The sequence below is a fragment of the Sebastes fasciatus genome, chromosome 8, assembly GCF_043250625.1.
Source record: "Sebastes fasciatus isolate fSebFas1 chromosome 8, fSebFas1.pri, whole genome shotgun sequence".
Taxonomy (NCBI): Eukaryota; Metazoa; Chordata; class Actinopteri; order Perciformes; family Sebastidae; genus Sebastes; species Sebastes fasciatus.
This window is the reverse complement of record NC_133802.1, coordinates 26531078-26555379: the sequence shown is the minus strand read 5'-3', so window position 1 is coordinate 26555379 and position 24302 is coordinate 26531078. Positions and strand designations below refer to the sequence as shown.

Here is a 24302-nt window from a genome sequence, read left to right as displayed (position 1 = left end):
AAAACAGATCAATAAAATCAATCAAGAACAAGACAGACTGAAGAAGTTAACCAGCCAGATGCTTCACCTAACCAACATATCCTCACACAACGGTCTGTATGATATGTTACGAAAAGTTATTCCCCATTTTTCGTGTGTTTTACCAAGAATGTCCAGCAACACGTGTCAATTTCCACTTGTTATATGCATACAGTCTTTTCAAAATAAACTTCCATCTTCACAGGAAACAACTTGGTTAGGTTTAGGCAACAAAACTACTTAGTTAAAAGTTCAAATAAACTCTGGAAGTGGCGTAACTTAAGTTACGAGACAAATAAATCAACGTTGACTTCTGGTTTCACTGCTGGGCAAAAGTCTTGCCAACCCTTCCACCCCGACCTCCTCCCTACACAGCGTTTGACACTCTTCATACTTTCTGGTTCATGAATATGTGGATTACATACAAATTGATTACATAGTTCTATACGAATTACTTGAAAACTGACCTAAAAGTCCCGATTAAACTTGTTGAATCTGATCTGATCTGTTTTTTTTCACTCATTGCTGACTGATGTAACATGATTATTAATCAATTTAATGAATGTTTGTTGTTCTAAAGACTCTTTTTTTACATGATATGACGTGTTTAATCTTTCCAGTTTCGTTGGAATTTGGTCTAGTTAATGATTCTCAAATGATTGCTTTAAAACTGCGATGAATCAATCAAGCTTAACTTGTGATCATAATAAAAAAACAGACTGCCAGTCGATCATACAAGACTAAAACAGCTTTGGCAGAGGTGAAAATGACAAACCTGTAGATTACCTCTTACAGAAGTGTATGTTTTATCTACAGACTGACAATTACACTTCCACATGTTCTTATTTCAACTCTTCAGGGGGTGAACTGAGGCAAAATATCTTAAATATCAGATGTAGAGTCACAAACCGCAGGTTCAAAAAAAAAAAAAAAAAGAGAAAGAAGCCGAAACCAAAGAAGAAATACTTATGGAAAAACAGTTGCGGTTCCCGAGACAAACCGAGATTTAACTTGGTTACATAACTTTCCTTGAGGAAGACAAAAAAATAGAAAGACCAACACAGCTCTCGACATGACAACACACACACACCTCTTATATAACAGACTGCCCTGAATGAGTTATTAAGGCTGCTTTATTAGAGCGAGGCAGGTGAGTTATGAAACCCTCCCACTGTGTGTGTATGTGTGTGTGTGTGTGTGTGTGTGCGTGTGTCAGACGAATGATGAGGCAAACACGACAAAGAACTTAGAGAGAGACAGAAAAACAAGGTAGAGAGACAGAAAGTCTGTGTGATAGAGGAATAGAAAGCAGCAGTGGGGTGAGGCGAGGTAGAACAGTCTGTTTGTAGGCCAGTGTGTCACGGCTGGTGAGGAGGAGGAGGAGGAGGAGGAGGAGGGAGGAAGAGGAGTACACGCACACACATACACACACACATGTCTGGAGGCAGCCACCCATTAGCACTGTGCTGGTCATACTATAGCCGGTTACATAAACCCTTGTTGGCAGCATTCAAGACACGGCGTGTACTTTCAGCCTCTGAGAAGTCTTAGCTGCTCCAAATCACCAAAACCGTCACAGCTCCGCAAAAATGCCTGTCACAATACATCAACATACTTCATACAGCCAGTTTACTCTTGTGGTGCATCATCTGATTCAGAGTTGTGGCCTTGACTGCTTTCTGACCTCAAATAAGTGACAGTACTTAAGTGTTTATTAAAGCATATGTTTGTATGTTGGGCGGTGCGAATTGGCTCTTATAACAGACCGGTGGGTGCGACATTAACGAGCGCAGTCGGGAAGACTCGGAGTAGCAAAGCAGCATTCTTAATCGTTCAACCTCTGTTTTGCATCAGATAATAAGATAAAATCTTATGTGAAACAAGTTTGACTAAAATGACAGAAATGTTCAAGATAATCTGATGACTAGGAAAGGACATTTGACACCGGACTAAGACTTAAAAAAAAAATAGCTGACAAAATTAAGAGAGAAAACATTTTGACTAAAATCAAATGACTTTTTGGCAACTAAAACATTTTGAGTTGTCGCTGACTAAAACTATGAAGAATAAAAATGACTAAAATGTGACTAAAACTAAAAAGCATTTTAGTCTATAAGACTAAGATTAAATCTAAAATAGCTGCCAAAATGAACACTGATGCGATCACTATAGCTTAGGAGATACAATGAACAAACTACACACTAACTATGAATTTCTTTAACTGAATGAAATGATTCAAATTAGCGAAGAGATTTGTCATTTTCACCTCTCCTTGCTACCTTGGTGACAAAACCAACGCACAGCTTTCAGATGTGTGTTGTTGTTTAAAACATTGAGTGAGCCGCTGTAACCTATGGTTACCCATAGTACCCTGTTCTGCGTCAACCCGTAGGTAAGTAGTTGACGTCAACACATTCTCATCCCAACTCGTCACATACTGGCGCTTTGTCATGCCCCTTGACGTCACTTTAGGTTTAGGCAACAAAACCACTTAGATATGTTTAGGAAACATCATGGTTGGGCTTAAAATTAGTACATTGGTACAGTGAAAATGACAGCTGTCTCCTGGATGAAAGCCTCGTGTTTGTTGGACCCATCCACCTCGCCTCCCGCCCGCCCTTAGTGTGTCTTCTCGCTCATTAAACTACGTCACCACACTGCGGCGCACTTTCTCTGAGCGTTTACAATTACCGCAGATGGGTTAAGATTGTAGTTAAAGGAAAGCCTGATGCGTCTCATACTGGCGCTAAAGGTTGCCTTATGCGGAGGTATCGCACGCTGACGGCCGTGACAATGCGGCGGTATCCGACACCCTGGGAAAGAGAACGATGTTGATGTCATTCAGCTCATCAGTAAGATGAAACGTCAAACACGACTAGACGTTCTGCCATCTGTGATGCATTTCCGGTCAGTAACTTCTTCATCGTCGACATACGTAAACAACGTGTGGTGAGTTACATATTTAAGCTTTAACTTCAAATAAGAAACCATTCATGTGATCACAGAAGATGTAAATCAATTTCTATCCAGGTTTTAAACAAATAAACATGTGCCTGTTGTTATCAGGTGGTATCTGGATGCGATGTTCCGGCTTGGAACAGGATGTTCACTATCTGATCACAAGACTGCTCTAATGTAATACTAGACAGCACTGCAGCCGTTCAATGTGAGACAGAGAGAGGGGTGAATAAGGTAAGACAGGATTTTTTCATGTGCAGGAACAAGAGAAACCAGCAAAGAGATAACAAACAAGTTAGAGATGAAATCTGCACTTATGAGGAATAAATCTATAATCTACGAGACCGAAAAGCTCGAGGAGTGAGAGACAAACAGAAAGAAGCAGGAGAAGGGAGGGGGGAACAGAGTGAAAGGCATTGTGCAACGCCGAGATGAAAAAAAAAAAAACGCCGAACAAAGAGAACTTAAATGGAGGAAATTTACATTGAAGGAGAACAAAGAGAGCAGCTTTATGATCTGAAAGGAGGAAACAGAGAGATGAAAAAAAACAAGACGTTTAGTGAAGTGGGAATGAGAGCCATGTGGCCGGATTGGCAAAGCCTACATCCTCTGAGCCGTAGCGTTATGAAAGCAGCCAGACTACACGTGTTCCCGGCGTTTAGCCCGACCCGGCGCTGCTCTGGAAATGGACAGGTTGTTCCTGCCCGCAGTGCCTCGGCCAATTACAACCGAACAGTGTGTTCTTTTAGCCTTTATCACTGTTCGCCGTGCCACATTTGCAGCGATAATAAAGGCATCTAGTGTCTCTCCTGACGACGTGCCAAACACCCGGAGCAATCCCAAGAATTACGAGCATGTAGAGTTGACATTAATTATTTCTTCATAAAGGATCCTTTTCAATCTAAATGCCAACGCGGTGAGAGAGGCAGACGCAGCAGCAACACGAAAACAAATGATATGACTTTACAGGATATAAGAAGTCTAAATCATGATCTGATGATCTTTTTGACACATTTTTGTTTGCACAGTTGTTATCTTGTTGTTATGTCATCTATCGCCCCGGGCTGAATGAGCTTTAGCTGCTTTCATAACATTCAGTTATATGTTTTTCATTATTTCGTCTCCGTTCTCCGGCACATTGGAATTAAAATGAAACAATTAAGTGATGACTTATAGCTTTAATTTGGGAGCGTTCTCGTCTATATTGGGTGAAGGACATTTAGGACAATGCAACAGGAAAACAATACTAAACACACAGACGAGGTAACCAAAGATATCATCATATGTTTGACCTTCTGAGGGACAATTTATGACTGACTTTGTCTAAGTTTATGTAAACTTGACAGCCCTAAAATTGGCACACATTTGATAAAAAGGCCTGCAAGTTTTGCAGTGTTTTTCTGAAGTGTATGTAAACACAAGTCAGCTGTTTGAACAGACTTTAACTTCAAATCCAATGTGCAGAGACAAGAAACATCCCTGTCCTACTATGTATAGACTGCAGTTCTTCACAATAAAGACAACATCAGCAGATGAAACCTGCACAAAAAAGATGCACAAAACAATGATGGTGTCCTTTAAAAGTAAGTAAAATCCTTTGTGGTTTACATTTTGACGATACCTACAGAGTAATCTCTGGATTTTCTGCATACAGGTCTGATTATGAGGTGACAAATAAACCCAATTACTATTTCAAGCAGGGATTTAATGCAGGGTGTGACCTTAAATTAGCTGACATGAACCTTTATGGTGTAAATTCACGGTGCAAATCACTGCATATAGCATTAAAATATTCTATTAAAAAGGAAAAAGTTGGAAAATAATAAACACTCCAGTCTTATTAATGATACTGATGTCTTTCTTTAGGTAAAGGCTTTGCAGTTCCTGAATATACATATATATATGACGCATGTTACATAAAAAAAACTCCTTTCATCCACCCAGATAAACTGCAGTCTGCGGTGGCGGCGGTGGCGGCGCTCTGTCCCTGCCTGCCTGCTCATGCGTTTACCCCCCTAACCCACTGGTCTGCTGAACCATATGTTTTCCTGCCTCCACATGCTCACACTTCCAGCATGGCCCGATCCTACCCGGGTCCACCAATCACGCACCGGCATTGGTTTAGGTAACCGTAGAAACAGCCAATGGGAGAAGCGGGACTGATACAACAGACAACAGCCAGAGAGAGAGGCAGCTGGGCATGCGTTGGGAGAGACCGGCACAAAGATGGAGGGAAGGCTGATGGGTAAAAAAAAAGAAAGGGGGATAAAATGGGACCAATGGAATGACGGGAGCAGGGATGGATGGATGGATGTGACTGAGAGGAGAGGAAATTGGAAGAGATAGAAGTGAGAGAAAAGAAGATAGATGAGCTGTGCATGCTTAAGTAGGTATGGATCCAGTGTTACACAACAAGGTTAAGTAACTTCACATGCGTCAATCAACTACTGCTGCACATTCTGGACACTTCTGAGATGGTTTTAAATATCAAAGTCCCATTTTTCTGCTCATCATGTCCTCTTTTTTAACTATTTCTGCTGCTTCTTCCTGTTCTCAAAGCATCTCAAACCTTTGTGCATCCCTCTCTTTTTGCTACTTTCTACCCCTTTCCTCGAGGTTTGGGATTCATCCCTTCGCCAACCCTTCTTCAAAGGTCAAGATGAAGATGTCACCTACCTGCGAAAGACTCCGTTTCGTCCAGGAGCAGCATGGTTATTGAGTAAAGAGAAGAGCCGGTCTCCTCAGCTTTCTCTCCTCTCTTACTCTCAATCTTCCTCACAAAACCTCCTCTTTAAAGGAAAAAAACTTTAAAAAGTAGTAAACAGGAGGTGTATTTCTCCTCGTCTCAGCCTCGTTTTACACTCGGCTGGTCTTTAGTCTACTGCCTCAGTGACAGACTGACTCACTGACTACTAGCTCCGCTCTGTGTGCTCCTCTCTCTGGTCAACAGCAATGTGAATGTGAGGCAGAGGCATGCAGGAGGGCTGGCAGCTGAAAAACTTACATAACCCTTCATGCTGGAGCCGGGGCCCCGTTGAGGGGGGACTCCTACGGCTGATCATCCCTTATCTCCCTCCCCTTTCCAGAAAAACACTCCTCCATAACACACTCAGGAGTACAGAGCATGTATGGAAGCAGCCGCCCACACACTTTCACGCTGCCTGTTTGTGTGTTTGTTAGTGAGTACAAAAAAAAATGATTCAAACACCTCAACTATGTTTGTCATTTGTCGGTCTAGCAGATCACTATAACAGAAAAAAAACACATAAATACATTAAAGTACACAAACTATAACTACATTTGAAAGTATAAATATACGACTGATGGTCATTAGAACAAGGTTGGATTTCACACAAATACACAAATCCATTGATGAAGAATTGTGTCAAACCAGTACTTCCTGTCACACATGGACGCTTGTATACGACGGAGGCGGAGCCCTGTTGACCCAGACAGACGACAGCTTGCAGAATGAAGGGCAACAGAGGAGGTATGTGGTTGCACACATTGTGTCAAGGTCCCCCGAAAGACCTGCACACTAAAAAAAACTCAAGACTAAATGAAGGAAATGATCCATGCAGAATCCTTCTATTATCCTTGGTAGTAATTTCATGGTTTCAAGACGTGATTGTTATTGAGCAAACACTGTATTATAAAGGTAATTTACATTAAACTTTGTCTTGGGTCTAGTGTGTCAAACAACGGCCTTTAAAAAGCAAAATACTCACAACTATTTCCTCCATTTGTTACGAAATGGGATCTACTCCACACTAATACATTTTCTTTTTAAAGGCATAACTTTTGCTACGTTTACCAAGCTTCCACACTCCTCCGGCATTTTCAAGCCTCTAAAACAAAAACGCTGCTGACCCCGTTTTAGTTTTAAAACTTTGTGGTTGCGTTTTAGTCTGGACGGACAGAAACTGAAGAAACTGAAGACGCAGTCTGTCATGATGTGTCCTTCCCTGCTAGCAGCTGTTGAGCAGTTAAATTCAGCATTTTACGACTACTGCCTACATGCGCAGGAGGCAAGCTATTATTTGAGCGCTTTGCATCACTTCCTGTGTCCAGCGTTGCTTCCTGTTTACACCGGCATGTGCATGCCCAACATACGTAAATGGTCAAGTGATATGCATTTTCATCTCAGCCACAAATTCCGTCCGTCTCCATCCAAGCAGTGCTCGTACATTGTTCCAAATTAGATTGAATAAATAATGTATATAAAAAAAGTAACAACCGTAATTTTTACACTGTTTACTAACCCTATTTTCCAACGCCTTCCGTTGAACGTGACACGCCAGAAAAAAAAGAAAGAAAGGCAAACTAGTCAAAAAAAAAACAGCATATATGTGCTAATTCACACATCTCCAGCTGGGAGGTTCTAGTTCACTACGTTTCACAAGCTCTCTTCGATTTTTTAGTGATATAAAAGAAAGTAAACAACTCTGTTACATGCCACAATAATATAAACTCAAGCAAAATAGCCGTCACGAAAGTACCTTTTCTTATCGTTCTTCAGCTCAGTGGATGTGCTTTGACCTACTGGGTTAGCTCGCTGAGCAGCGTCTCTCACTCGTTCTTTGGCTCAGTGGGTGTGTGCTCATGATCGAGTTAACTTCTGGACTTCACTGTCGGTCCATTTGTCCGTGTTTTCTTCCCATAATTTCATTACGAGTTGTGCTTTGTGTTGTCTATTGTTTACAGGGCTAACAGGTTTGTAAAAATGGTGGTTGCCGGTGCTGTATTTGCTCATGTGTTCGACCAATCACCGTACACTTCATGGTCATTCATCACTCATGGTTCCTCTAGTGATGGGAGAGTATTAAGTCCCTCATAACGGCGTTCTAAGAACTACGATCGTTCCTAGTTCTTGTGGTGCGGACACAATAAAAATAAGGGTTCTTGGAGCTATGGAAAAGTTCCTCGGATCAGAAAACGCCTAAAATGTGTAAACCCACAATTTCTACAATCATTCTTTGTAAAAGTCCCACAAAAACTCTGTTGTGTTTCATGTGTTGGTTGTTGTGCTGTAGGAGATGTACAACACTGAAAACTATAAATCCTCAGTACAATATGTCCAGAAGCAAATCTATCCGATTTATACAGTTGATTAATGTAATTTGAAACAGTTTTCCACGGACCTGAGGGAACACTGTTATGAAAGGTTACAGGAAACACTTCACCCTGGATTAAATGGCTCATCGCTCCCACACTAGAAGCTATTTATGCATACTATTTCTATTCTGAATGGAATAAAAGAGAAATTTGGACTTCTTCTAGAAACAGCAACGGAAGTCTTTATGCCAATTTCTGCTTGAAAAGAGGACAATTCACCCACAAAAATGATCCACATAAACTGACAATAAAGTCTTTATGAATCGAGACAAGGATAAATTTTTTTTGGGGAACAAGGAAACCTACTGCATCTATTTTATGACATGCCTTATGAAACCTCGGAGCTCTGCTCTGCCCGAGTGGCCCGGGCCAAAGACTTGGCACTGCACCACATATAGGTCAGTGTGTCTGCATACAAGCACTCATAAGAGGACATACAGCAGGAGAGGTTTTGTGACTAAGAGAGATGAGAAGACTAAAAACTACTCAGAAAAGCAGTCACACACTGAACCAGTCAGTCAAACAAAGATTTAAGCTACTCACCCATGTCATGTGGTTGTTTTTTGTCTCCTACTCTGGCGAGAGATCCATACCTCGTGTACACTTTCACCCTGAGAAACTTACTCTAGCTTTTCCTCCTTCATGCTGCCAACACACTCCCGTCCAAACAAAGTGTGTGTGAGAGAGTGTGTGTGAGTGCGAGGCTCTCAACATCTAGCTCTAGTGTCGTCTCGCAGCTTTTACCGGCGCTCCAGCGAGGACAGAAGGCCATTGGGACAATTACAAAACAATGAGTCGCTTAAAAGCTCCACCGGCTTGCCGTGTGTAGGAAACCCCCTCGCTTGTGCTGGTTTTCCTGTCTACTTCCTCCTCCTCCTCCCTCTCTTTATCCCCTCCCTCCTGGCCAACTGACACAGAAGTGAGTGTGATGTCAGCAAGCCACACCCCCTCCAGAGAGACTGCCTTAGGTAACAGGGGTAATAGGGTTCAACCAGGTTAAACGGACAGAAAGAGAGAAAGAGTGTTTACTGCAACATACTATACTCTAAGAGAGCTCCTAACGAAGCCTAAACACAGCTTATAGGAGTGATTAAGGAAACTTCTCAGAGCAACTCCGATCAAGAAAGGGACAGAAACTTTGACCTTAGTAAAGTAGTGAGAAGGCGTGGCTGACCCCGTTGCTACGTATGACACATTCCTTTAAAAGGTGTGATTGTTTGATGCACTCTGATGCAAAATGCACTCTAAGTGATAATGGACATAGAATGGACAGTGAAACCGACCGGCCTAATCATAGTAATAACTTTGAGTGCACTCGGAGAGCACAGACCTCCACCAAGGCAGGTTTCATGTACGATGCTGCCTCCCCTCGCCACCAAAATCTAATGGATTGTTCATTGGTCCAAAAAATGTCATTCAAATCCATCGCGAACTTTTGGAGTAATCCTCCAAACGGACAAACCAACAAACCAACAAACAAGCGGTGAAAACATAACCTCCTTCCTAGGCCTTCGTCCTTGGTGGAGGTAATGATAATAAACTTTATCTATGTAGCACTTTTCAAAAACAAGTTTACAAAGTGCTTCTCAGACATAAAAACACAAACAGGGAGCAATGTGACGTCGAAAATACACTTAATAGATGTATATTACATGTCTATTAGTCCGTAGACGTTTAGTTTTGATTAAAGTTATTCAAAATCATCATTTTACTCAATTTTGTTTTCAAAATATGAATACCAACATTAATCATTATACTGGACGGACTGAGGCATAGAATAACTTACAAGTACATGTCTCTGTTGCAAACATGCAACAGCTACTTTGCAATTATAGATGTGAGAAACTAAAACGGTAACATATGATTGCAAACCGTGCAATTATCATTTAGGCTTTTCTCTGACTGTGCCGAAGGGAATGAGGCAATCATATTACGAGAAGAGAGAGAAAAGAGGGGGAGGAAATCAAGAGAGGAGGATAATAAAAGAGCAGAGATGAATAAAGTAATGTGCTACTACTTTCTGGTCAGCGCATGCGTTGGAAAATTGTTGTTTTGGCTTCACAGGTCGGTATCGCACATCGTAAACACCAATAAACACATAAACACCACACAGCTGTCTGTGTCCCGTGTTCACAACGTTCAATTTGATTTTCACTGTACAATTTGAGCAACATGCAAATGCCATCAATGCTGAGGATGGCGAGAGGAGTAACGGAGAATTATGGAGAAAACTGAAGATGACCGAGGTGAGAAAAAGTAGGAGGAAATACCAGCCCGTTCTCATACTCAGGACGTTAAATACCAACGCCGGTATGTAACACACCGGGAGATCCATTAACTAGAATGTAAACCCATCCGTGGCAACAGCAAACGCTCTGGTAAAGTGCGCCAGGAGTGACTGTGGTGGCGTAGTTTAAAGAGCGAAAAGAGACACACCTGGCGAGTGGGATGGGAGGTGGATGGGTCCAACAAACACAGGGCTTTCATCCAAGAGACCGCTGTCTGTGTCCCGTGTTCACAACGTTCAATTTCATTTTTATTGTACAAACGTAGTAGTTTTAAGCCCAACCATGTTGTTTTTTCCAAAACATAATAGTGGTTTTGTTGCCTAAACCTAAAGTGATGCCAAGGGGCGTAACAAAGAGTCAGTATGTGACGAGTTGGGATGACATGTCCTGTACGTCACGTTACAATCAGCTGTCCATTTGTGACGTGTTCACAACGTTCAGTGTCATTTTCACTGTACAAACGTAGTAATTTTAAGCCGAAATATATTATTATTATATTCATTTATATGTTGAAAATGAAGTGACGCCAAGGGGCGTGACAAAGCGGCGGTATGTGACAAGTTCGGATGAATCCAAACATATTGAATATACCTGAAAGATGACAGAAAAGAGGAGCGATAAGCTTGGAGAACAAAACAGGAAGGAAGAAAAAGAAAAAGATTAATGAAAGAGGGGAAAAGAAATAGTAAGCTACGGATAGAAAACAGTCGAACAGATGAAACGATGAAGTCAATGAGTAAAAGAGACAAAAAATGAGTGATAACAAGGGGAGGGGGCTGTTTCAAAACAATCCTGTGAACTTAAAGACCCCTTTAAACCGTTTGTGGTGTGGGATTATCCTTCACAGATCACTTTACACACCCATATTAAAGGTGAAAGGTGAGGGGGGGGGGCAGCGGAGGAAGAAACACTGAGATGGGGGAGGAGATAAGAGGAGGCGCTGACAGCAGCAATGTGAAGCGGAGGACTGCCTGGCGAAGCATGAAAACAGACACACATTCACCTTTGCCACACTACCACAGTTCTGGTATCCAGCCACGCCTCCTCCTGTGAGGAAGGAAAGCTCCCATTTCAGTGTTTACATAACCTACATCGACCAATAGAGAGAGAGAGAGAGAGAGAGAGAGGGATGGCATTTTGAGTCACGGTGTTTTGTATTTTTGTGGACTGCTTCGGAAGAAGAATTCAGATCCTTTACTTGATTTATAGTAAGAAAACGTACATGTGACACTGAAAATGTCCCTGATAGCAAACTTTGATATATTGTTAGTATATTACGTATTTATTAGTATACCACGGTTTTGGTATCAAAAGACAGAAAGGTACAGAAACAGCTGCTCTAACAGCCACAACAGCCTGTTGATTATACACTAAAGGTAACATACTTATTAATATCATATTCCATTTTTGCCATGATCCCCCTAAATGCCACACACTGTTCCTTTAACTACACCAAAAACATGTGCCGATAAAGACATACAATATCACTAAGTTTATCACATGAAGCTTCGCTGTCTAAAAAAACAGCAATTAGATCCATCCCCACAGCAACAAACTGTAACATCTCCAAGCGTAATTGGATAATAAATCCGTCGCTATAAACAGATCACATATGCTGCTGCTTTTTTAAAATGATGAAACACATGCAGAGCAACATGGGATCAGATTGTGGTTGTATTGGGCAGCTGTCAGGTGTGAATATGTGCGTACAGGGTGTTCCTGACAAAATTAAAAACTGTACATCAACGCTGTAGTCATGGAGTCAATTCTCCAGTCATCTCTTTCCATAACACTAAAACTATCACAATCGACAGTGAAATAGCTTACGTAACACTCATATTACATTCTAGTTTTCCACTTTTTAATACATTTGAATGTCATGAACTGTAGCATACAGTGTTTGACATTGCTTGTTATGTCACAGTAATTGTATTCATTATGATTCATGGGCTCACATGACTGAGGCAGGCAGCAATAAGAATCAGTGGAACACTGAGGAGGAAGCTGAAGGGGTGAAGTTTAGAGCGATCGGGTGACCTGACCTGAACTGAACTCAGACACAAAGCTTTTTGTTGTCTTAACAACACCAAAGTCGTTTTAGAGCAGTGAGAGGACACACTGGAGCTCTGGTTCACATTTACCAATGATGTCCTTAAAACCAAGATAACAAAAATACTGCAAGGTTAATGGATTATTAGATACAGTTGAGTAAACAATAGTAGTCAAGTAGCTGTTCTGCTGTTGGCTTCAGAAAATCAGAGGCTCAGATGACTTCCCTGGGCTTATTTACTACCTACAAGTGAATATGATATTTTGGTCATTTGGCTTGAAAAGCACTGATCACAGACAGCCATGTTATAAAATATAATTGTTGTGAAATGGTATTCTGTTATTAAAGAATCACTAAACTGGTGAAAATATCCTTCATGATTAATATGGTTTAGATTGTTATTGTTTTTACTACGGCTGTCAAAGTTAACGCGTTAACGTAAATTCGTTTTAACGCCACTAATTTCTTTAACGCATTAACGCAATCAATATTTCGGAGGTTGTAGCTGGCTCAGTTTTAAAGCTAGGGTGAAGATATTGGCATCATATGAAACTAGAAAACCTAAGAAATCAATTGGTACCAACCATGTTGTGAGAAAAAGAGGTTGAAAGTGGTTAAATAACGCTCTAAACTTGCGCTAAATTTTGGTGAGGAAAAACAACATTCGTGCGGGGGGGAAAAAATATTCGGACGGACCTCGATTTCAGTGGATTTCAAGCTGCGGAAATATACGTTTGACCAATGAGATCCTTTGTTCCAACTGATCGCCGTCATTCTGCATAATAATTAGCCATGTGTTTCGGTTTGTTGCACGGAGAGGGTGTATTTTCGGGGCCTTGTTTGCGAGGTAACAGACTGTCGGACAATTGGGCTTTTTTCGCTCAAATGGGTAATTTGGTGTTTCGGAGTAATAATGGGCCGCTTTTTCTACACCCAATAATGTTGGAACAAACATTACTACCTCAACAAACAAATAAAGGACAATATATGGCTTGAGATCGCCGAGCAGCTGGGATAAGATGAAGATGGTAATGTAGCTGATAAGCACTTGCTAATGTTATATGTTTATATTAACGGGACTAGCCACAACAGCTAACGCTAGCATCAAATTTGGGGTCCGATTAGTTTAAGTATCGTGTAGTTAACGTTAGCCCCTGAAGACGTTCTCTGTCTGGATAGGTTTTTGTTGTGTGGAGTGAACACGGCACTATTTAGGAGGAAACTCATTGTGAACAAAGGTTACACGCCAACGCAGATGATTCACACCTGACCTGGTGTGCATAGCTGTCAATGCGGAAAATTTTAATGCAGATTTTCCGCATTCCCGCACCACATTTTCTGCATCACACTGGTGAGAAACGGCTTTTATTGAGAATCATGACCTTGTAGAGTGAGGAAATACATATTTAATCCAAAGCTTTTTAGCTGAATAGTCAGTGTTTACCTTTACTGGAACAATTTGGGTTTTTAAAATATCACATCTGCCCTGTTTTCATTTATCTTCATCCTCTTTCTTTTCTAACTACCAGAAGAATATAAAATATGTCGAGTCTGTGGGTTGATCTGTGTGGTTCAGACTGAAAACTCACATCAGGGATTCTCCTCTCCTCCTGACCGTTGCTAAAACGAGCCGATCACCATGTAATTATAAATAAACCCATGTCAATCACATGAGCAGGACTCCACAGTGTGAGTGATGTGAACATGAGGAGTTCAGATTTATTAGAGTCCACAGCTAACACATGACTCCAAACGAAGATTGCAGGTGGTTTCACTGATGACTTACTCAACCATTTTGACCTGGTTTGACATCGAGCCACAATGATACCTGATCTGAAGTCTTCTCACGCATAAAACCTCATCTGTTTCACACGCACGCACGCACGCACGCACGCACGCAGTATGATCTGGCAGTCTGGTGTGTCAGTATGTGGACCAGCTGGTGTTACTGTATCACCACCTACACTTCACTCTGTGCAGCCCTTAATCAGGTCACACTCACACACACAATGTTATGAAAGTGGCCGGTAAGCAGGTCTCTCTTGTTCTGCCGGATATTATTATAATTCTTCTTCCTAGCAGGAAATCTGCCTTCCCATGCATGGAAATAAACCAAACCTTGCACCTAGGTGCCAAACTTCATCAACTGGTTTTGTGGGCCAATAGACCCGATAGTGATGCTACGGCAACCGTTTAAAGTTTATAACGTCATAACAAATCAGTCGTACGTGTTAGCACTTTGCAACTTTCACCAGAATGGGCGCTCAAATGAGCAGAAATGTTCATATGCTTTGAGCTGAAGTCCATCATGCCGTTTTTCTCAAAAACTGTAAAACTAATTAAACCAATCTCCTCCCACATTTTTTTGCTCAATTGACACCAAACTAGCTGCGATGCATCTTCAGACTGTCCTCCACTAACGATAAAAAATTTAGCCCACAGCGCATCAAAAACATTAGTGTTTTAGTGTAAACAGCTACTGCAAATTCTCGCCAAATTAAGCTCCAATGATCATGAAAAAAATGACACAGATCCGCATATTTGATTTGTCTTTACGCCGGATGCCCTTCTTTCAGAACTAGGCCATTCAGTAATTGGATCGAGCAACTCGTGAAAAACAAGGTGTGTCAGATTAAGTATGCAGTTGTTATTTGAGTACGTCAGATACATATTTTGGTAAATATAATTATCGGATTGCACTCGGCAGATACCCAATATCAACAGACTTAACAACAACCTCAGGACATCCCTAATTGCAGAATGAAATTGACTTTGATTCACTGAGGTATTACCCTTTTACCACAAGAACGTCACAAGCATCTTAACATCTCAACACTTGCGTTTTTCCTCTTACTTCACAAATGCTGTGAGGCGACAGTGCTAACCCAATGTACCACCAACTAATCAATGCTGATACTGTATGCTAATAGATAAAGGAGTGATTATACAATACATGCTTTGAATTCCTTAGATATATAGCTTTGCTGCGGTCTAAGCAGACCGGGTCAAGACAAGTCAAACTTTATTTATATAGCACGTCTAAAAACAACTGCAGTTGTGCTGAACGTGTCCATAATGCAGCAGCATGCAGCAGATGATTGAACATTCATTACAACCATAAGAGACATGAGACTTGACTTGGACTTGTGACTTGTGACCATCTCTGCTACCTGGTGTTCCACCGGAGCGGTTATGACAGAAGTTGGCGAGCTGATGCATCTCGCCGCTGATTAAACCACCAGGTGTTTGTAACATTCGTGGGAGGAAACATGTTTACTTGTTTTTCTTGAGAGAGAGTGAGAGTGTACTCTGCTCACCCACGCCTCCACACAGGCGGGGGAGCAACAGGCTAATTAACAGACTATTACTCTCCTGCTCTCTGGAGTCAGCGTGTTTGTGTGTGGGTCTTATGAAAGATGTGACTAAACCTCATGACAGCCTCATCTGAGCTCAGAGAGCCAATAACATGCAGCACACACACCTCAATCTGTTCACACACACACACACTCTCTCTCTCTCTCTCTCTCTACACACACACACAATAAGAAGGTGGGGACACGCACACACTTGACCCAGATCAGACATCCCAGCAGCACCTTGTTGCTGAGGAGGAGGATTTTATTTCAGGGGACCGGTACCACCTCCCCGAGTCCATTTCTCAATGTCACTTTTTGACGAATGACCTCGCTGCTTCTCACACACTTCTTGGTTTTTTCTGTTGAAGTTGCTTTCCAACAGCTTAAGGCTCCTTAAACACTTTTTATTGAAAAACCCCCAGATGTTCCCCAAAAGAGTCACATCGATTAAAAAAGTGATTTTCCACGCATCAACGATTTTATGCTTTTTGTAAGAACACTGCTTACTGCTGTAAACAGGGCTTTCTAAAGTGACAAAAACAATAGACAACATGGATAAATCTAGCGAAACACACGTAATTTTATATCATAATCAATATATTTTACAATTTATTACACGGCTTTGTTGAAAACTCGATTCTGGTTGGTCAATCAAGGTGTTCTACAATCTGTTATTTCTTTATAGCAGACCGTTGCTATGTATAACAGACCGTTGCTATGTATAACAGACCGTTGCTATGGGCGCAGTTCTGATCTCGGACTCTAGCGGACCGTTTTTGTGTCATATTATTAATTTCTTAAGTAAGTAGCCATGTAATAAGTGGGATAATGTACAGCTAGCAGGTCATTATTGTGAAAGAAACCCTTTCAGGGCCATGAGAGACCCCTCCTCTTTGCATCGGGGTCCATCGCCCTGTCATGGTTTCTTTCACAACAATGACCGGCTCGCTGTACATTATCCCTTACATATCAGGGAGCTCACCCATTCCTGTTTCTACAATTTGACAAGTGTTGAATTTTGAAGATGCAGAAGTGACGACTTTTTACGTTTGTTTCCTCATGACGGGACGACTGAAATGATCTGAACAGGTGTAAAAAATCACTCCACATACTCCATCTAGTACAAAATGTAAACGTATCACTCTACTTTTGGCATCACTACACTGTTTACTTGTTGTCACCCCTGTCAGGACATGTTTTTTAGGTTTTATTGGAAATTATTAGTCCCATATGTTTGCAAACGTATGTCCTTGCACGTATTTAAACCTAGACTGATTTACAATTTGTGTCCATGTGATTCTTATATAAATATTTGGGACTAATTGTCAATATAGATTCTTATTTTAAAATATGATCTGGAGGTCATAGAAAGAGCTGAAAATCAATTGATAAAACCTGTTTTTCACTAATCCAGTGAATTAAATACCTAAAAAATGAAGGTTCTTCACATCGATTCATTCATTATTATAGGAAAAATCTGTCTCCAATTGACCTTCCATCTCAGTCAAGTAGTTAATTTCCATTGCATCATTTCTAAATGAGGGTAAATGAGAGCAAAATGAAAACAGTAACATTAAAAACACACACAAACGGCATGTAAACACAACCCTAAACAGAAACAATGCAGCATTTTATGCATGCTTGGAAATTACTTCTAAAAATATCCCTCCAAACAGCAACTGAGTGTGTCATTTCCAACACGTATGTGTGTTACAGTACGTGACGCTTGTGATCACCATGACAAACCAAAACCTCTCCTGAGAGAAAAACTGACAAGCAAACAACATATTCAACTTAGAAATTGACCTGACCTTCTGCAATTTAATCAAAAGCAAAACCAAAAATATAAAAAGCATCACTTCCTGTGCGTCAGACCATTTCTAAAAAGGACTGAGGTGCCAGATGCAGAGCGTTCAGAATGACAAATGTGAAAAGTTTGATGAAACAGATGTAGAGTGAATCACTTTTGGAATGAATTAGCAACAACATGACAGGAAATCATGCATGAAGGCAGTGCCATCAATCTGTACTGTAATGGAAATTAGCTGGTAGCTAAATCTGGTGCAAAGCATCTTTTCTCTCTTCACATGGTCCCTGATATAAATACATTTAATAAACTAAACTAATTAGCTTTTTCATAATCCAGAAAAACTAACTTTCTTCTTACTTCTACACATCTCCATATTCTATTTGTAATGATGTTGTCACATGAATATTAAAACTCCCACTCTCTTTATTATTTCTGTCTCTATGTTCTCCTATTTGACTTTTTTCTATTCTATACGCTGCTGAAACATGCATCCTTCTGTCTTCAAAACGTATTCACGGGTTGTTTAAAAGACACGAAATTCGAAATCCACAGCATTAATATAGAAGCAAACAACTCTGTAAATGAAGTTTCAGAGTGAAATTGATACTTTTGGTTAATTTTCTATTTAGCCTGGTTCGGTTTCACAATACACAAGTTAAAACGGAGCAAATAATAATTTGCTGAGGGGGGTGTACGAAGGAGAGAATTTATCTTTTTTGTCTCGAGAGCTGCCACTTCTATCCAGAGAATCACAGACATATTACTATCAAAGTTTCATCTCTTTGACTCTGCACTGATCTACTGTGCGTACAACTCCCTTCTCCTTCAGTTTATCTCAAATTACTTTATAAACGTCACTATTTTTGTGGACTATAGCGTATTCTGTATGTTCTCTTTGGCCCAGATGTAAAGCAAGTCTGTCCTCTCCCACTCATTTACCTGTGTCCATCTCAACTGAGGCCCGCACAAGCAGTCTGTGTTTTGGTCCGCACCAGAGTACGATTAGGCCTATACTGCATTCACAACGGCCCAAACGAATGAGTTTGATTAAAATGGATTTAAGACAAACAGAGAGCAGAGGGAGAGAGATGATAATTAACTTTAAAGCAGGTGGTCGAAAACATATCTATCAAAGGGCAACAATTAAAATCAAGAGTATTGACATACGTAAAGACATGAAAATGACAATAATATAGAAGAATGAATAAAAATGTAGGGACAGGATGAATGCACTGAATGAAGAGGGATGAAGGTGATTCAGAGGAGAAAAGTATGACGAGAAGAAGAAAGGGGGACAAAGAGGAGGAAACCTTCACAACTCTGAGGGGGTCGGCATCCTGGTGACAGTTGTTATGGCAACCGTGGGACAGACGCAGGAGACAGCGGGGGGTGATGATGTCACAAGAGCAAAATAGAATGGCAAAGTGAGGAGGATAAACATGTAAACGTGTTTTTTCTCCATCAGACCTTTCACTCCTTCCACCACCTGCCAAGGCGACAAATTCTAAGAGCTTCAGATCTTTGTGGTCAGTGTGAACAGCGTCCGCCTCTTAATCTACGCTGTAAATCAATCCAGCTACATAGATGTCCGACAACATCTGACCCAGTGGCTCAGAAGGCACAGGACCTAAAAGTTGTTTTACACGAATTAACTGCAACACATGCAGGGCCAGGTTTGGCTTATCTAAGGCCCTGAGCAGAATTTGAACCAACATGTGCTTACAAATTTAAAATGCAATGGCGAGTAATTGCAGGACAATGCTGTTTAATGTTAATGATACTAAAAGATGACACTTTAGTGGCACAAGACGCACTTTTTCCAGCCCAAAAAAAACTGCTCAACAATTTTAAAGTTACTTAAATAAATGCTTCTATAATCGGCTTGGTGCCAACTGTGATACTGCACAGACTTTATATTACTGCGACTAAGGATGTGACAAGAGCCAATACTTCGTTACCAAGTTGAAAATTCTGAAAACGAGGCACCATCAAAATGTGTTTGGGATGCAATAAACCGACACATCCAGGGGGCCCTCCCTATTGTTTCCCCTTATAATGCTACATTGCGAACAACAAATCTGAGTTGAATAGCTAGTTAACGTTAGCTGTTAGCGTAAGCAGCACAGTCCTGCATGGAGCTAACAGCTAACTCGTCTTGCCGATTTCAACACGGGAGGTGCCACATCATTAAAATGAGCATTTGGCGAAGGTAAATTCTAACGTTATCATGATGTGTTCAAATGTAATCTTGTAAAATGTAGTTTTTGGTGAGAAACTTGAGATGTTTTCACAGCAATATAAAATAGATAATAGAGAAGGAATTATGACCCGTTTAACTTCCTAACAAAAACCAGTATGCAAACGTTAATTAAGGATGTTGAAGTACATGGGATTTATTGATTTACTTTTGATTTTTACTGTGGTATCGAATTGGTATCGAGATTCGTGGAATTTCGCTGGTATTGGTATCGACTAAGAAATCTCTGGTATTGTGACATCCCTAAGTCTTGAGATTTATTTATCCTACTTTAAACTGCTTTGTATTCATTCAGTACTGCATGAAAATAATCTTGCAAACATCAGTGAACATTTAGTTTTTGTGAAAGTTACAAAACAAAAAAGGGGCCTTTTTCAAATGTCCTCTTTGTTGATACGTTTTCAGTGGTGCATTCAGGGTTTAACGTTTGGCTGCCAAACAGCAGAGATATTATCATTATTTCACAACTGCAGTGTTTGCTTGTTGTTTGCCCTCTTAGCTCAACAACAGTTCTCTGAGAAATTTTAGATCAGTACCAATACCACGACACAATTTACAAAATATGTATGTATCAATGTATTCATTCCCACCTCCTAAAGGAATCTCACCGGCAACCTCACAGACCTACCCCCACTTGTGTAGCCTTTAGGCTTCTGCCACCTCCGCTGCTCCGCTGGCTCTGTTATACAAAGTGTTGCACAACTGTTGGTAAAAATATTTTATAAGCCCGAGCAGTAAGCAGAAAGGCACAGGGAACTTAACCTGTTTTGTTGGATGATTAATGGAACATCATCATTTCTCCCCCCTCTGTCTCTCTCACACACACAAACACACACAAACACACACTGAGAATACATAATAGCTAGCATTACAGCTAAATGGCATCAAACAGGGTACTGCTGCTGTAATTAGGACAACATGTACAGTCCGTGTGTGTGTTAGGAGTTCTTCACAGGTTCACATGTCTCTGCTGCCGAGGACCAAACATAACAAGCAATCTGCCACATTAAATGGTTATACAACATACTGAACCACGGCTCTCTATAGGCGGCAAGCCTCATGCATGTTATGTTTCTGGACAATCTGTGATGTCACAGAAAGCATCGATTGATCCATGGATTTATAAAGACAACTGAAGAACTATAGCTTAACTATCTAAAGTATCGAAAACTCAAGTTGGTGCTCGCAAAGACAGAAGTACAAGAGAATACAGTCACGTATGAGTTGAGGAATAAAAGCATTGATACTAAAGAAAAGGGAAGAAGCAGATTTTAATTGTTACTTGTTAGGGCTTGGACGATTCACCTATCTCCAAATTCGATACCACGATACTTGGGTGCTAATACGATATGTATTGCGATTTTTAAGTATTGCGATTTGGAAAAAAAATCAAAGAATAAGACATTTTTCTCACAAATTAGTGGTATTTTCTTTCTAATTTATAAAAGGGACATGTAATGTTTTATACTTCTAGTAAATATAATCCAATCAATCTTATTTCCATATATGTATTTTGTATATATACTTCCCTTTGTTAACACTTTATTTTGAAAACCAGATGTAGTCACATGTGTATACTTCTGATAACTTAATCAAGTGCGTCGTTAGCTTCCCCATCAGCTCCGTTCTCTTTATACATCCATGGTCAGCTCCATCGGGGCCGTTTGAATGCATTTAACATAAATATCAGTATATGGGTGCTCTACAGTCGTAGCATCGGCTGATATGACACCAGAGGTGCAGCTGGCTTGACCGCACGTTACCGCAATACGATAACGTTTCCTGTCCATGACAGAGTTAGCATGCAGCTTTAGCCGTGATGTCTAGCTCTGCTTTTCCTGGCAATGTGTGAAACCCAAAGTGTTTCCATTCTTTACTGTATGTGTGATTACCATTTTGGATTTAAAAATGTGAGTGTGCAGGTCATATCCAGGTTTGTTTTAGTTGACGGATACGGAACGGAGATGACGTCATGTTACTCAGACTACAACAATAAAAGCGGTAACTTCCTTTTACCTCCATTTAGACACAATTGAAGCAAATATATCAATTCTGACATTAAAAAATGAATTTTAAAATCATAAAAAAAATACTTCTGCACTTAATCTCACACTTAAATACTTGAGATGTTTATTTTACTGCAAATCAACTGAAAAAGCACTCCAATCGTGGGAGGAAAGTTACTGCGGTACGTGAAGATTATAAAACATAAGACGACAAGTCAACGAGGTGCTTTCTGATCGCGCCGCCCCTCCTCCCTCCATCAGTCATTTCAAATCCTAAAAACTGTAAATACTAAAAAACCGCAGGCTTTTCTCTCTCCATAATGAGGTCGAAGTCACACAAAGACTGACGGCATTTAAGTTATCCAACCAAAGTTTTAATCTTACCTCCTACACACAAAGACACAGTGCTAGAGACACATCTCCCCACACACACACACACACACACAGAGAGAGACGACTCAGCATCTAATAGAACTAATGATGATTCATTGGCTTATGTAATGCATACTGGCAACAGAAGAGATGAGAGGAGACGAGGGAGTTTAGAGTAGTCGGTTTCCTGAGGGAGAACAGAAGGCCAAAGGCTGGTGTGGAGAGCTCGTCTGGTCACACACATGTGAACAGTACAGCCGCTGGTACAGTTTGTTCTTACAGCTCTATTTTGTGTGTAAATGCTGCGCGATCATGGCCAAAATGATAATCACGATTATTTTGATCCAATATTGAGATCATGATTATTCATAGATTTATAACAAAATAATGTATTGTACTTTCACAAATCAACAAAGCACTGCTTTCACTTCCATGTTGTGCTACATTCCTGCTGGCTGTTAGTTTAGGAAGCACTTGATTTGATATGTAGCAGAGTTTTCTATGAGTGAATCAATATCGCAGTCGATCATGTTCATTTATTGTGGGAAGCCTAAATCGGGGTCGTGATTAATATTAGATTAATTGTGCAGCCCTAGGAAATGCAATTTTATATGACAGGCAGATGAGAAACTAGAGAAATTAGAAGCTGTAGTATATGTGTGTCCTCGCTTTGTTTTTATCTAACCAGATATCATGCCATAGTGTGTAATAAGGCCGCCTGTCCACAAGAGGACAGCGTGTCAGTGTCACTTAGTTAGGTTTAGGGAAAACGTTTATCGTGTCGTTCACCGACTTATTCATGCGCGTCAGTTGTCAACACACGTCTTCTTACCCATACCTTTGTGTTTTCGATAGCTTGCTTGCTTTTGTTTGAATGACAATCACTCTCCTGTTCAATAAATGACAGTCACGGATATTTAGTGTGCAGATGGTGATTTGGAGCCACCATATTTCTGATGGGATTGTCCTAAATGAATTCAAACCAAAGCAGAAATAAAGTGCTCCAAACATCTTGTAAGTGCACCCTAACTTAAAAAAACAATAGCGATTAGATTCTGACTCACCAGGTATCCACTCATCCTCATCATCTCCATCATTGTCTTTGTCTTCATCAGTGATGTAGCAGATCTCTCTCTCCCTCCTCCTCAAATTCAGACCCTCCTCTTTTTCAGCAGACATCCTGACCTGCAGGCTGCTGCTACCTCAGCATGGCCACACTACCTACACACCTGTAACAAAGAGAACAAGTATGAATGAATAGATGAACAACACACACAATAAATTATTTTTTGATGTACTGTTCCTCCTCTGCCATCTGTCTCCACACACAGACAGTTTGAAGCTTTTTCTAATGAGAAGAAAGACAACAGGAAGGGGGAAACTCCACGAGGAGTGTTTGCTAATTTCGCTTTATCGTCACTCCAAAGCCCTCATCAATCAATCCCCTGCTGCAGATACACAGAATAGATGGCCACAAGACATCACTGAAATGTACTTGCATTAAAAAAATCAAGGAGGGAGGTTTTTAGGGGGGGGGGAAATATACACTATATATTGTGACATAGGACTGCAGTTAAAAGGTGAGATCTCATCTAATCGTCTCTAAACTTTAATTTTTATTCTTAGAGATACAGAACTGCTGCACCTTGACCTTACCTAAATCCAAACTATCCATGACATGTGCATCAAACATCAAAAAGCAGATTGCAAAAGTGGCAGTGCTGCAAAGTGGAGAATTTGCCTGTTGGGAAATTTGTGATTTATAGACATTTTAAGTTATTTCCAACAACGAAACTGAGTATTTGAGTCTATTCTCAGATTTATATAATTTGTGTATTCTCCTGCTGCTGAACTACGAGTAAAGTTTACCTCCTTGGTTTTGAATTTACCAAAAAGACAGGACAGGAGCATATTAAAAGGTCCTTTGTGAGAGACGTAGCAGAGATGAAAGACAGAGGTGCAGAGCAGATGGACAGAGGGAAATGTACCACAGAGAGAGAGACACACACAATGAGAGAGCTTTCAGGAGTTTCTGGGATGCTTTTAAAGCTCCATCTTTCAGCAGCAGGAAA

The 24302-nt window shown here is 40.6% G+C and overlaps 1 protein-coding gene across 1 annotated transcript in view; it reads right to left on the bottom strand.

The window, feature by feature from the left end:
* Nucleotides 1-24302, bottom strand: part of LOC141773038 (helicase ARIP4-like) — a 78286-nt gene that overhangs the window by 32819 nt on the left and 21165 nt on the right. Inside the window, 1 exon segment of the mRNA XM_074644684.1 lies at nucleotides 23295-23459. Coding sequence (XP_074500785.1) covers nucleotides 23295-23409 — 115 coding nt within the window. The 5' untranslated portion in view covers nucleotides 23410-23459.